Source organism: Schistosoma haematobium, chromosome 7, assembly GCF_000699445.3.
Source record: "Schistosoma haematobium chromosome 7, whole genome shotgun sequence".
In the NCBI taxonomy this organism is placed as follows: domain Eukaryota; kingdom Metazoa; phylum Platyhelminthes; class Trematoda; order Strigeidida; family Schistosomatidae; genus Schistosoma; species Schistosoma haematobium.
In genome coordinates, this window is record NC_067202.1 from 6,319,270 (window position 1) to 6,335,369 (window position 16,100).

Here is a 16,100-nt window from a genome sequence, read left to right on the forward strand (position 1 = left end):
GACATCAGTCATCACCTGAAATATATCCTTGAGATGACATTTGGTTGACTGACTGACTTGTAACTTGAATGGCTAAAAATTAGCTTCGTTTTATTCAAGACTATCAGTGAGGCACGTCTACATCATGGAGACAAAGGGCTGATGAACAATCATTTCCGTCCTAGTTTGCAGCTGTCCAACACTAAAAACACAGACAGCCCACTCTACCATGGCCCACATACCTCTGATCCTCAGGTGAAGGTGATGGACGCGCTAACACCTAGATACTACTAGGTAAGTCAATGTTGAATGATTCATATTTCCTAACTCAATTAAATTGCGATATGAAACTGCTAAGGCAATTACAGGACTACACAGTTTTTATCAATAAAGCTAAAGTTTAACTAGTAACAATAATCATGGGTACTTTATTCCCAAATCAATTTTTGAATGACTTTTGGGCCTTTCAGGTTCGTCTCCAATTTTCTGTGTGTTTTATGGTTATACTTTCATAACTAATATATATACTGAGTAGTACTACTTCGAGTTGTTCTGTTTGAATACCATTTTTTTCTAAAACATCACCTTCTTGCTATGTTAACTTCTAATCGTCAAATCATCGTATAATAGATGCCGTTGTCTATTTTTCGAAAGCCATCATCCAGAAGACATAAGTGTTTATTAACAGCTGTCTACGCAAAATACTTCGGATCCGTTGACCAGACACTATCAGCAACAACCAACTGTGGGAGAGAACAAACCAGGAAATCAGGAAGAAGCGCTGAAAGTGGATAGGACACACATTGAGGAAAGCACCCAACTACATCACAAGGTAAGCCCTCACTTGGAGTTCTCAAATCCAAACGAGGAGAGAAAGACCAAAGAACACATTACGCCGAGAAATGGAGACAGACATGGGGAAAATGAACAACAATTGGATAGAACTGGAAAGGAAGGCCCAGGACAGAGTGGGTTGGAGAATGCAGGTCGGCGGCCTATGCCCCATTAAGAGTAAGAGGCGTAAGTAAGTAAGTAAGTAAGTAATCTGTTTTTACATAGTATACCTATTCGTATTAAAATAATTCAATGGTTCCTTAATTCGTGAATACCACAGGGTCAATCAGAATCACTAAAACATAATTATTCATAATAAGACTTAATAGAAACAGGATAAATTTATAACTTCCTCTAAAATATGATTTAACTCTATTGTAATAACAAGTTGTCATCAATATTAGGTTATGGAGAGTTCGCAATACAAGTCTTACTCATCCATCATTAGTTATTCCAGTGCATAATTCATTATTTTATTAGTTAACTTAATCACAAACAATAATAATGTGTCTTTTTTCTCGTTATGGACAAACAATATGAAATATTATCACTAATCATTCATTGATTCATTTTAATTTATTCTAAATGTATATTATTCACAATAGCGGTTAAGATAAGATAACTTCTCATATAATCAAATACTTAATTACATGATAATACATTTATAATTAATTTTATCTCTATATAACTAATTATGGGAAATGGTAATGATAAGACCTTTTTATTTATAACATTGAATAGTGATATATATTGTTATTCACTTCAAATAACTTTATATGCCGACAAATTAATAATAGTTATAATTATAATTACCATCGTGATTATTATTGTTATCATTATCATTATTATTATTATTATTATACCTTTTAAAAGTTAATATAAGTCGAAGAGGTTGACTTGACACAAATTCTGAGGATCGTATATATACGAATGTATCCAACTTAAGAGTTTGACCACATTATATATATATATATATATATTGGATACCTTATTATCACTACTATGATTAATATATTTATACAATACAATATGCATATATATGTAGTATAGTATAGTATAGTATAGTATAGAATTATATCTTTTTTCTAGTTTATTTTATTTTGGTCAATTTTTTGTTGTTCTTGTTCTTGTTGTTATTGTCGTATTCTTTTTCATCCCAAAAATTTCATGTAAATCTTCAGGATAGAAACAATTTATATAATTTCCATAAGTTCAGTTAGATGAGTTCCCCACCCAATAGATTTTTTTCAGTATTAATATAAATGGGAAAACATTGAACTTAATGTTATTTCATCTAAGAATTCATATACATATAAAATTGATTATGCAATTTTTTAGTCCATAAATAGTTGAGAAATTTGTAAAGATTGTTTTGTGCATTCGAACAAAATATGGCATCTCAGTGTCAATAAATTAATCACTACAACTAAATACTAGAATCTTTACAAATTCTCATACTGACAATAATCATGTTCTCGCTAGTGACTAGCCTTAAGATGGATTTTTTGGAGTTTTAATGAGTAACCGTGACTAGTGGGGTCTAATTTATGTCACTTGTGAGATATTTATCCTACGCAGACAATGGATGAAGGGTTACAAAATATTATGGATTGATTGAAGTTAGATGTTAACATCGCTGGATCACGGTCCGATGTTTTAGAAGTTAGGCATTCGCACATGAGACTGACGATCCTGTGTTCGATTCCCACGTACTGGATCGTGAATGTACACTCTCGAGGAGTCCTATATTAGGATGAAAAAGACATCCAGCGCCTCCAGACATTTAATGGCGGTCTAACTTAGATTGACTCGTGAATTCAACTGTGAAAATATTACGATCTCCACAAATCCCCATACTGGTAATTAATTGTAGTATTAATAGCAGTAGTAGTCAGGGTCTGTTAGTATTACGATAAATCGGGGATTACTAACTGAATATCTCAGTCGTAACATCTGTTTGACTGTGTGACAATAGATAATGTAGAGTTCATATCTAATGAGAAACATAGAGGGAGAGAAATAAAGTTGGTCTTATGTATACATCAATAGAGCAACCTTACAGAAAAATACAATAATTAAGCTTGGAAAATAGATAAGTGCATATTTTCGACACTTTACTAGTATTTACTATTGGTGATCTGAAGTGTACGGTGTGATCTTGGTAAATAAGTAATGTTGAATATGAAGCATACGGTAACTGATGGGAGGCAATATCACACATACTTAGACTAACAGTTATATATATATGGTTAGAGTTATTGGTTGGAGAGTTCAATGTTGTTATTATTTCTACAATTTGATGATGATTATGACAGTATCTGATATTTGGTTTGGTTTTGCATCGAAGGTATCAGTTTATTAACGATGTCTGCAAAAGTAATACTTAGTCCCAAGTAGCTTAATGTTAAGTATCAAAACAATTTTTCTTGGGTAAATTCATTTTATCAACATGATTTCTATTGTAAAAACTATTTGGTATGAAAAACAAGAAGTTAGTAGTCAGTGTCCGTCCTGTATTATTAGATGGCTGTAAAACATGATCTTTGAAAATAGTAAATATTCATAGGTTACTAGTATTTAACTAATGGTCCTTTAGAAGCATTACTCGCTTGTTTTGGAATGGCTGAGTGAATTAGGTCAGGCTTACGGTACTAGACAAATATAGAAAATTAGTTGATGAGGTTGTGAATCCTCTTAAACTGAAGCGGATGGGAAATTTGTTATGTATTTTTAACCAACGGCTATCTTGACGCAAAATATTTGTGGATGTAGGATTAGCTTTTAAGAAAGCAAAGGTAGACTAAACCAAGATATGATATCAGTTCATGAAATTATTGAATGTTGAACTAAGACCTGTCAGTAGCTTCAGATTACCTGGATGAGGTCTATGCAATAATTGTGAATACTAGTAGAAAACTTTGATTAAAAATGCTCAGAATCGGTGACAGTGGCACAGAGAAATCTACTCCTGCACTTTAGGTTTTAAAATCATTATTTACTTCTTTATCTTACAAATTTATCGCTTTCCTTTTCGAACCATATTGTCTTCGTCGAATATTGTTTTAATACTACCCTGACATTTGTCATAATTATTTAGTCTCTTTATGTGTATTGATATACTTGGACAATTTGAATCAATGTACATATTTTTCAAGTTCTGGGTTGTCGACAACCAAATTTTATTAGGATGGAGCCTTGACTAATGAATATTTGAGACCAGATCGAGTCAGAGCAAGCTGATTATTCAATTATCAACCAATCACTATTGGTGTATGGATGGATTAATGATAATACAAAAATATGACAATGTAAATTATTATGTATACTCTAAAACGTTTTACTACATCAAATTTTACTAGTTAATTTTTGTAAAATACACTCTCAGCTCCTTTTCATTTGTGTACTAGTCAAGTAAGGTGATGTGTACAAGGAATAATTCGGTATTATTATTATTATGGGAAGACATAACACATTAATTAACTGATTTATCAAGGCGTGTATATACTGTTGAATTAATTTGTCATTTAAGAATCACATCATAGTATGTCAGCTTGTAGATAGATTTAAGTAGTCCGATCAAATCCACTTTGAATAAGTCACTGTCGGCAAAAAGTAATAATAATAATAATAATAAATTACTTACTAAATAACCCCCAGTTGCTTGAGCCAATAAACCGCCAAATGTTATGATTGGTGTTAAACAAGCAAAATAGAGGAAAATGAAACTTGCACAACATTGTACATGTATAGCATCTGTGAAATCACTGACATAATGCGGTGCACGACGTTTAATATCTTGTACTAGACCACCGAAAATGCTGAATATATATATATATATATATATATATATATATATATATATATATAGAGAGAGAGAGAGAGAGAGAGAGAAAAAAATAGATGGATGAGAGAAGCAGAAAATATTCAACAATATAAGTATTATACAGCGCTTATCTTGGAGATTATAAATTGAATGATAAATGATTTGTTAAATTAATTTGAAATATGAAACACGTATTAGTATATTTGACAACGAGGGAGACCATAATTTATGGACGACGTTTGAACTACGTCAAAATACCATTAGGAAAATTCACCTACCTACTAGGGTCTAAAGAGGATTATAAATTAATGTGAGAAACCTTAATCAGAATTTAGAGACAAAAATTAGACTTTCGAATTAGGGTTTGAATCAAGAACTGACATCAATTATAATGTTAAAATGCAATTTAGACATACTCATGAATGAAAATCTAAGGCTCTCTCTCTTAAGTCTGATTAGTTCATCAATCAAATAGTTTCATTTGACAAAGTGAAATATGTATGTACTTTCATCATATAATATATAATTTGCGTCACTTGTGGTATCGGGAGAATCCCATCTGTCAATCAAAAGTTGAGTATGCTGGCTCAAATTTAACTCTGTATTACTCTATGGTCGTCAACAACATGGTCTGTGAAATAATAAAACATGAATAGACTGTACATTTTCCGTTATTTCTCGAAAAATATTGTAGAGTGGTCGAGGGAGGAATCCTGACGTTAGTCATGAAGTAATGGTCAAAGATAGCAAATTGGTTGACGAGGATGTAGTTTTTTATCGATTAAGGACTACCACTCACCTCGAAAGATGTTTGCTAAAGTGGAAGTAGGGTGGAAGAAAGATAGGAGTGATCAAATCAGGACATACCATCAATCTAGAAAGTTATTGACCGTTCGTTTGTTCTCTATTGGTAAGTGAAGTTCACGTGTGGTGACCGTGATCATTGTTTGGGGACATTGAGTTATATGATTTTCAGGTAGTTGCAGTACGCCTAACCTCTAAACCACTGGACCGTGATCTAATAGTGTTAGTGTCTAACTTCAACCAATCCATAATATCTTGCAACTCTTCATGAAATGTCTGTGTAGGATAAATATCTCACATCCGATATGGATCAGACTCCACTAGTTGCGGCTTCCGATTGGAACTCCAGGAGTTATACCTTAAAGCTAGTCACTAGTGAGAATATGATTTTCATTTATTTAAGTAATTAAGGACACTACTTCAAACAAGCAATACCATACTGAATGACAAGTTATGTGAAATAAGTCTACAAACATATCTTCAATTATCAATTTTTTTAAAGCAGCAATGATAAAAACAGACGATAAAAGAAATCTCATTTGAATATAATTTTTATGTATGATTGATCATGCTGGTGAGCGGCCTATGCTCCTTCACGAGGAGTAACAGGCCTAAGTAATTAAGTAAGTACGTAAATTGATATAATGAGTGAGGCTAGAATTGAGCATTATGATAATTGAAGTCATTAATTCTACTGAATTGAGATGAATGACCGTTCCCTTAAGCTGTTGTTTATTTCTATTATTTAATGACTTATTATAATCATTTATCTAATGATATAATTGGCAAAATTAAGCTATGAAGGTGAGCTAATGATGATTGCATAAACCCCTTCAAGATTACAGAATATATATCACAAAATGGCAAGCCACTGTCCATTGACAATGGAATAGAAAATAGAGTTGGGTTTTAGGCTTTCACCATACTTTGATATCAGTTACAATGGATGAAGGCTTTGTAGACATACAGATGGAATGTGTTTGTGCAGAAATACAATAGATTCTATATTAAATCAACATCATAGATCAATCATTTATGGTTGGTACTTTTCGATTAACCGAGTGAGTTGAGAATTCCTCTTGGTTACTTAAGCCTATCGGTATTGTCTTTTGATCCCAAATAATTCTAGAAAGTTTATGTGAGTAGCCATCACTCAGCTACAGTTCATACCACGACATCATAGCTAACCAATCTGCATAATATTTCATCCCTTGAAAAATAAGGGTTATGGTTTCTGAACATTTTTATTTTATTGATAAAAGAGAGGGTAATTGTTCAGCTAGGTGTATGGAGTGAACAAGCCATTAGAGGATCGACTTTACAGTTAAGTGGTCAGATCAGTCAAGAGAATATAAGGGGGTTACAGTTTTGATGAAAAACATACCGACCAGTTCGATTTAATGCTGGATCATCTCCATGACCCCCACCACCACCATGGTCGTCAGAACCACCGCCAGACTCGATATTTGTCAATTCTAAACGACTGCCAGTACTTCGTGCAAGATCAGTTTTTGACTTGTGTATTGAATCACTTTGGCCAATAGGTTTGGTAACCCCATCCACTTGTTGACTACGTGGAGTAGCATTACCTACGGCGGCTAAACAAAGACTGGCAAGTTTATCTCCACCAACATGAAGTTGTTCAACAACTGCTACACCAGGTTCAGAAGTAGTAATTTGAAGTGGGATCACAGTTGACTGAGGGCCATTACTGACCGTCGTTTTCCTACTGTCCTTTAATGAAAAAAGAGAGAAAGAACAAGGTTGTAGGATGAAGAATAGAAACAAAAAATATATTGAATCAATCTTCCGATAAATTCAGTAGTCCAATTAATCCAAGAAAAATAAAATAAACAGTTTATAAAGATAATCGGAAGCGTATTATAGTTCTCAACAATGACCAGATAGTAGATAGAAAAAAATTGTCAGTAAGGGAATGTGGCGATCATTTAATTTTATTGAGATCATGAACCGATCAATGTTAGACTAGCACAAAGACAGCTGGTAGCGAGGACATTATAATAAAAGAGGAAATTTCCTGAGTTCTAGTGAGAAATCGTGATCAATAGAACTTTGTTAGGTCTGAGGCAATTACCCATCGAAGTCAGTCAAAGATGGTTGCAAAACATTGTAGATTAATTGAAGTTAAACAATAACACCGTTTGATCATGGTTCAGTGGTCTGGAGGTTAATCGTTCACGTGCCAAACTGAAGGTCTTGGTTTCATTGTCCACGTACTGGATTGTGGATATGCACTGTTGAGAAATCACATAGTAGAACGAAACGATCATCAAGTGTTTCCAAGTTTTCAGTGGTGGTGTAACACTGATCGATTCGTGAGTTTTATTTTAAATCGTTTGTTCATAAAAATGTAACACTAAATGATAGCTGTTTCTTTCTAATTCTCGATCTCCCCTCATAAACCAGTATACATGAGATTTTAGATAGGATCATAATTTCAAATTGTAAATAATCACTAAACCAAATAGAAATTAAACACATTTGTAAACTGACTTATATTAATTTGTGACAAACATGAAATATTAACTATTGTACCTAATGTCACAATCATTTTGCGTTCATCAATAAATCTAAAAGTCGAGATTCCGATTTGTTAGCGATAGTCATTTATATGTTTTGTGATTTGAACTTGTAGCTAGAAAGAGCGAAGAATAAGTTCATTTACGTGACTAGTGTCACGTTTACAGAGTTTTATCATGAGAACCTCCAACCACTCAATATCAAAACTTAATGTACACGATGTGGAACCTCTTCAACTTGTGACCACATTGCAATATGACCGAATGAAGTCGTCTGGCAACAATGAAGGACTAGACAAAAATAACATTGATCACCACTCAATGAAATTTCGATTTTCATATATGATCGTGGCACAATTCGAGTGATCTGATCAAACTGAAATAAGAGGAAATTAGGCTTCAATGTCACAATTTGTTGATTGGAACTTATATAAATTTAACATTTGAATAATCAGACACTCCTTTTTATTATCCAATAATTACTCAAGTGATGTTAATTAATAAGTGAATTAATTTTTTCCGACAGAAAAATTTTTCTCAGAAAAAAACATTTCATCTTTTGACAATCAAAAATAATTTGGCTCAATCACTGACAAGAGACGAAAATAAATATGCTGATATATATATATACATATAATTTGTCTAGACTATAGAGTTGATTGAATTCTGCTGATCAATATGACTAGATTATTCTATGTAACACAACATTAAGCGGTCTGTATATCGATGAGGGATTTTCGGAGTCAAGAAGTTGCATAGTAGTTTTCACTTGTTGGTAATGTGCATTTTATTACTTCACTGAATGAGCAATGCTGAGGTTAGGTATAGGATACAAGGTAAATATGACGAATAGATTGATGAGGTATTAAACCTTTATCAACGTGGGTGGTTGTGACATGTGTTATGCCCAACACAGCCTATCTCGATGGGCGATGCTGTCTGTTGTAGGAGTAGGTAGAGGAAATTTAGTGTCCGCGAAACCAAGATATAACATCAGTCCATGAACATATCAACCAATGGACTGAGCCATGTAGGTAGGTTCAGACTACTTGGTTTGGGTCCACACGATTATTGTAACCAATGGTCGGAGACTTAATGTGAAATGGCTCAGAATCGTTAGCAACAATGGGATGGATTCACCTTGCGTCTTAGAATCTGAGTACCTAAGTTTCCTCATACCTTTTCTCCTTTTCTATATCCAGTATTTTCTGCTATTAATAGTATTGTTACCATTTCTACTATTCTGGAATTCGCCATGAAATCATTTTATTTGCCTGATCTAATGTTGTATGAGGACTTGAACCGATTCACATGTGTGGCGTTTTACGTTGCATATGGGTGACTGACCTGTTAATTAACCTATGAAATCCAAGTATAACGTTATGTAATTTGAAAACCAAAAGTGAAGAAATATGTAACGACCAGTTTTCGTATACTATTTACGTTTGCTCAAACTGATTTAAATGGAATTAAGTTCAAACCAGGCAGTCGAATAATTAGAAGTTTAGAAACTTCAAATGTTACACAATCCCGTTCACATAATGTTATAGCCCAAAGCCGCCAATCAGAAGCAGCGAATTATCGATCAGACCAAGGACGCGTAAATCACGTGTGAGCAGCCTAGAGTTCTGATTGGTCCAGCTTTCCGCCTAGCCCTGCCAATTAAGTCCAGAACACCAATCTCAGCCTCTGCAATTTGAATCTTTATATTCCAAACTTACTTAGTTTATATACCAATCTAACACACCACAACGTAACACAAAATAGAAAATAACATTTGTACAAAATTTGGCCAAATGTGGCTGTGAATGTGGGAGGTAGTGACTAACAGACAGGGCATAATTCAAGAATGGTAAAACGTATAATAATGCTTCTAGGTTAAAATAAAGTTTATAATAAAAGGAATATGAATAGTTTAGTTATTTAACAATTATACGATGAAAATATACGTTTAGTATTGGTTCATAAAAGGATCCCAAAGTTACTATTCATTATGTTTATCGGGACCTAACACATAAGTAACTAGAGTATGCTCGTTTCACAATGTATTGCATTCAGTCAATAATAAATTAATATATTAAAACCATGAAGCGATCAATGGTACACCACCACTGAAAACTTGGAAACACTTGATGATCGTTTCGTTCTACTATGGGATTTCTCAACAGTGCATATCCACGATCCATTACGTCGACAATGAAACCAAGACCTTCAGTTTTGGCGCGTGGACGTTTAACCTCTAGACCACTGAACCGTGATCAAACGGTGTTATTGTTTAACTTCAATTAATCTACAACGTTTTGCAACCATCTTTCATTGTCTTCGATGGCTAATTGCCTCAGAACCACTAGAAACCTGGAAATTCACCCCCAAAGCTAACCACCACCTAATTAGTGACGATTATTACTGATCATTTATCACACTGAAAAACTACAGTGCAGTGATGGCTTAGTGGTTAACGTAAGTCAATTTGCAATCATCAGTAAGTCGAGCAGGTTCAAACTCCACTTCTCCGTCCGTTTTGGTTTAAACAGCTAGATAACGATTACCCTAGCCCTCTCATTCTCCGACGCATACAAACAAAAGAGTATAATTCAAAGATGAATAAAGAAATAACTTTTTTTATCGAATAAGTGAATTCTATTAAAGCATTTAATGTGAACATCTACAAGTCACACTTATTGTATAAAGAACAGTAACGTCAGATGGTTGGCGGGAGTACACAGAAAACACCTTGTTAATGAATTCCGAATGGGAAGAAATCTAGGTCTAGGGTATCCTACTGACTACCTATAATCACTTTACAAGCACTATCTTGGAATGTTATGTTGGTCCACTTAGATTAATAGAGGTCACATTGTGAGTTGATGAACAGAAATCAATATGTACTAGACAGGATTAGACAAACATGACATTGGTTACTACTACTCAATAGTCAACCAGTTGTCAACACATCAATAAAATTTCAATGGTCGAGATCATGAGTTAGTTGAAACTAGACCACCATAGAAAACCTGGAAACGACCATCCACAAAAGCCCTTCTGACATCAATAAAAGGTGAAAATTTATAGATCGATCAATGAGAGTATATTCAGTCTCGAAACATTTATCCCAAGTGATACAAATGACACTGTTTGTTCTCTCCTACACATAACAGAAAATTAACTATCAAGTTAAAAATATGATCAAGGGATAGACAATTTCCTGTCATATTCATATAATAATTAAATACTATTATGTATGTGAATCAATAACATTTAATGATTTTCTATCTTAGTAAAGTTTATCGAGGAATATTTTTCACAATAAAACAGAAATAAATTCACTTAGTATTGTTTACTTGAATATTCCCATTGATGTTTAGCACTGGAATTGATCAGTCTATTATTGGCATATGTGCATACTATGAATATTGCCTAGATATTGTCTTAATTCACAAGCATTATAAGCAAAGATGGATAGTGGCTAGCAATGGAATCCAGGACGCGCGTTTCGTCCTATTTGGGACTCGTCAGCTGGATGTACCTGCATCGCAGAGTTGATGTTATTATTATTACATTTTATGAAGGACATTGTTTAATTTGTAAAAATAGTTTTGTAAAGAGATTTTTCTTTGTATTCAGCTGAGTTGACAACATAAAGCGAGTATGGGATAAATGTTTCTTCGTACTTTTGAAATTAACGGTGTCAAACCTCACAACATGAAATCGAAGCCAAAGCATTTAAGTTTTTTTTAAATAAAATAATACTATAGGTCGTTGTATCATTATCTAATAGTTTACAATTTGAATTTCAACCAATTCACAATAAAACGAAATGATTACTCGATAACTTTCTAAGCAGAGTTGGATGATGGCTATCAGTGGAATGCGGAACACTTGTTTCATTGTAGTTGGGACTCATCGGTTTTATGTACTTTCAATAAAGTGTTGATGTTCACGCCAGGACTCGAAGAAAGTAACTTTTATTTCAAACGCTATTACGTTACCCACTTAGCTAATGAATATATACAACCATTAGTTTGTGAAATGGGATGGATACATCCTGGATTACCTTACTAGCTACTGTCTAAGAAAGCAAAATAATTGCAGTCAGAGATTCATCATAGATGAATCAATTGATCTATACCTTGACAAAAAGGGATACAACACAAAAATGTGGTTCGTTTTTATTTCCTACTACATTCTGAATTAATTAATATATTAAATGAGAAAGTGCAAAATGAAGCACGAAGTGAATAGGAAAAGGTGACATAAATATCAGTGTTTAGAGGTTAGACGTTCGCGTGCGAAACTGAAGGTCCTGGACTCGAGTCGCGCGTGCGTGATCATGAATGAGCACCGCTGAGTAGTCCCATATTAGTACAAAACGGTCATCCAGGTGTTCAATGACGGTCTAGCTTAGATCAACTCATGAGTTCAACTGTTAAAAATTAAACAGATGAAATAATTTAGCATAAAAATATTTGTGAATATACTTCAATTGATAGTTTAACATTAAGAATTGACTTAAGCTACACAAATATAAGAAACTAAGGGGAATTTTTTTCAAAAAAACACAGCCCTTTTATTCTGATATGAGAATCTATTGAAATCTATTTATTTACAACTTTTGAAGTAAAGGAATTATCAAAGAATTATTTACTCTTTAATTTTATACAATGCAGTAACTAGCGATTATATTGATTATGGTATTCTGACTGGGGAATCGATGAATAATTTAAGAGCAGAAATCGATATAATGAAGGGTTACAATATGACTTATACAGTTTAGTATATTTAGTAAATTGGTAAAATGCGATTGTTAAAACATTCATTTTAGACTATTTAAACCGCAGCAAAAATACTGTCTATTCGTAGAAATACCATTTATTGGTCTTAACTCTATTTCGGTTGATCAATTTATTCAGTTTCTTACTTATTTCATGTTTGCTTAACCAATATTTTGCTAGAAGAGAGGGTAAAAACATTTTCTCTTTAATTAGTATATTAACTATCATCCAAACGGTGAATTGATAGTTGAAGATAATAGTTAAGCTGAAGCAGTCCAATTTTTTCTTCAATACAGAAATTTAAAAGTTGTCCTAATCTTGAATCATCTTAGTAGTTTTCATACCCATCAAAATTAAGGACAAATTTCTATAGAAAATTGCTTTCTCTCATGCACTGTTTTCATGAAACAACAACACCTAACATTTCATGAAAATCCTAGGAACTACTTCCCATTTTAATAAAAAGAATTCACTATAGATTAAGCTGTATGTATTATCAGAAAAAACATCTATTTACTCATCACATCACTCTTTTTAGTTGATGAATATCAATTAATCGGAAATATCCAGGACAGTCTAATATAAGTAGTTGTAATAATCAATTTTTAACACTTAACCGAATAAATACATGATAAACATAACAATCACACATAATCCCCATTTAAACATTACAAACATGAAACTTCAAAGAATAGATCTCGTCTCAGTAAATTTCTTATCAAGCTGTACAACAATATGTGCAAGTATGTATAAAGAACAAATATAATAATTTAATAGAAAGATTATTATACTCGATTACGCAATGTAAACAATAACAATAAAAGGTTGTAGATATGTAAAAATATCCACCTTACTCTTTCATTATTTTTCATATCCACATAGTTTTATTCATAACTGTCTCTGATATTACCTTATTACTTTTAATTATTTATAATGAAATACTTAGTAGTATAACTCCGCCTGGAGTCCCTCCGGGGGCTGCTGCCGGTCCCAAGCCCGGATAAAGGAGAAGGGTTGGGCATGGGGTTAGCGACCCCATCCCGTATAAAACTAACTCGCTAAAAAAACGCTAACCATAAAAAAAATTATTCGAACTTAATGGTATTGTACAGCTTAATAATAAATTCATTTGAAAACAGATCCATTCATTGAACTTTGTATTTTTTTTTAATCACAATCTCTTACAAATAATTATTAGAAGGCAAAAAACAATTGTGAGTGAATAAAATATAAACAAAACCCCAAAACAACAATACTGATTATATATTGAAAGATGGGATAAAAGATTCCATGAATGCTTCAATGAAATAGTTATAAGACAAAAACTTAATCGATCAATAAAAGTGTTAATATCCTCTGTATCAGTTAGTAAAATATCACAGCCAATAAATGTATACATAGGCATAGACGATAACATACAGAATAGGGTAGATAAATTATAGAAATAACTATAGACTATTTCAACGAGATAAACAACGGGATAAAATTGGCAAAAGACCGATATATATATATATATATATATATATATATATATATATCGACTTAAAGAAGGTTAGAAGGAAAGAGATAGTGTGTGTGTGTGTGTGTGTGTATGTGATTGAATCAAATGATGGAGAATGGTAAGGGAAGACAAAAAAATACAAAATGTATAAATCGATGAGCTAAAATAAAATCTTATTATATCACACAACAATAAAACAGTTTGCCTACATTTTTTCCCCTCTTAAAAAGTATATATTTAAATTCGAAATATGTTGGATTATACGTGTATGCGCATATATATGTTTAATAAAGCTTCAATGTCGTCAAAGTGGAGCATAATTTTTTTCATCTTTATTTCTTTACTATGAAGAGTTCCTCTTTGTTTTTTTTTTGTTGTTGTTGGTTTTTCAAGTGATTTACCGAATTTTCAGAGGTAATTTTAATCAACTTCAGAAATATGTATGATGTATTTTATCCTGATGAAAATATTTTCTAATTTTGCCTAAGTAGTTAATGTTCTGATGATACTCGTTAGATTTTTTTTTTTTTTTGAAGATGGAGCGGGAAGAAGTATGGGTCAACATGTACCATTTGTGGGATTATATGTATATATATATATATATTTGTAAACAATAATCTCTCAGTGGATTAGAAATCAATCCAGAAAATCAATCAATCGATTAATCATTGGCATATAGATTAGATTACTTTAATAATATATAAGTGAGTATTAAAAGCAAAATAATCAGGTTGTGAACTCATGTATTTTTATCGATTATGGAAAATATTAAAAACATGTAAATTGAATCAACTAGTTTTATGTAAGATGAACGATATAGGAATAACGATTAACATTTAGAGGTTTTTATCAACCATTCAAAACAATGGAGCGTTGGACAGTCGTTTTGTCATTAATATAAGACCATTTCATAAAAATTGAATCAAGGACATTTTGACCACACGAAGAGCACTTTATCATTAAACAACTGAGTTAGCATGAACTGGCTAGTATTTCTAACTGTATTCAATTTTAAGTAAAGACTGAAGATTTATTAACTTTCTGCCTGAAGTCTTAATTAAGATGATTTGAAATTGGTCGTAATAATGCCCATGAATCTATTGTTAATAATTTTTGAGTAATTAAAGATATCAAATATTTAAAAAATGATAAATAAACAAAGAACTAGCTTACTTGTGATGGAACTGATGCTGGTGGTTCAATACGAATTGATGGATCCCACTCACCAGGTGGTAAGACAGTTGCAGCGCTCAAGAATTCATCTAAGCCGGCTAACAAATCTGTTCTAGATCGAGCCTTGTAAGCAACATCATGAAATACCTAAACGAAAATAATTTTTAAAATGAGAGAAAATGGGGAATATGATGTTACTTATCTATGTATTTAGTAGTATATTTATGTTAATTTGTCATTATAACTTGACCGAATAAACAGATGTACCTCAAGAACGATTATCTCCTACAACAACGCTTAGACGATTATCGTGATGCTGGTAATTTAGTCCAGAATTGATCAATCCAGCATCGCAAATCAACAAAATGAACTTCTCATTCATTTTAGTGAACAGTAACTGATCAAGTGTTACTAACGTATAAATTTAATTTATTCCTTCAGAATTCCTTTGTTGAAAGGTACTAACTAAATGAAAATCGAAGTCAATACAAGTTATGCTTCCCGACTACCTCCAGGCATCTGATGTTAAAACCTGGTGCATACATTATCAAGTTACTTGAACTGGTTGGCCCAGATCGCATTTCGGTCAACAGATTTTCGGTCAACCAGAAAAATGCACCATCGGTCGCTGGTAAGGGATTAATCAATGTATTAAGCTGTCATTATTTTATCAA

The 16,100-nt window shown here is 32.7% G+C and overlaps 1 protein-coding gene across 2 annotated transcripts in view; it reads right to left on the reverse strand.

Moving 5' to 3' along the window:
- The window catches only part of SLC4A8_1 (Electroneutral sodium bicarbonate exchanger 1), a 128,263-nt gene that overhangs the window by 86,760 nt on the left and 25,403 nt on the right, over window positions 1-16,100 (reverse strand). For both annotated transcript variants that reach the window (XM_051217877.1, XM_051217878.1), the window contains 3 exons: window positions 15,427-15,573; window positions 6,825-7,174; window positions 4,457-4,631 (listed from right to left, as the gene is read on the reverse strand). In XM_051217877.1, coding sequence (XP_051064307.1) covers window positions 4,457-4,631; window positions 6,825-7,174; window positions 15,427-15,573 — 672 coding nt within the window. The remainder of the gene's footprint in view (window positions 1-4,456; window positions 4,632-6,824; window positions 7,175-15,426; window positions 15,574-16,100) is intronic.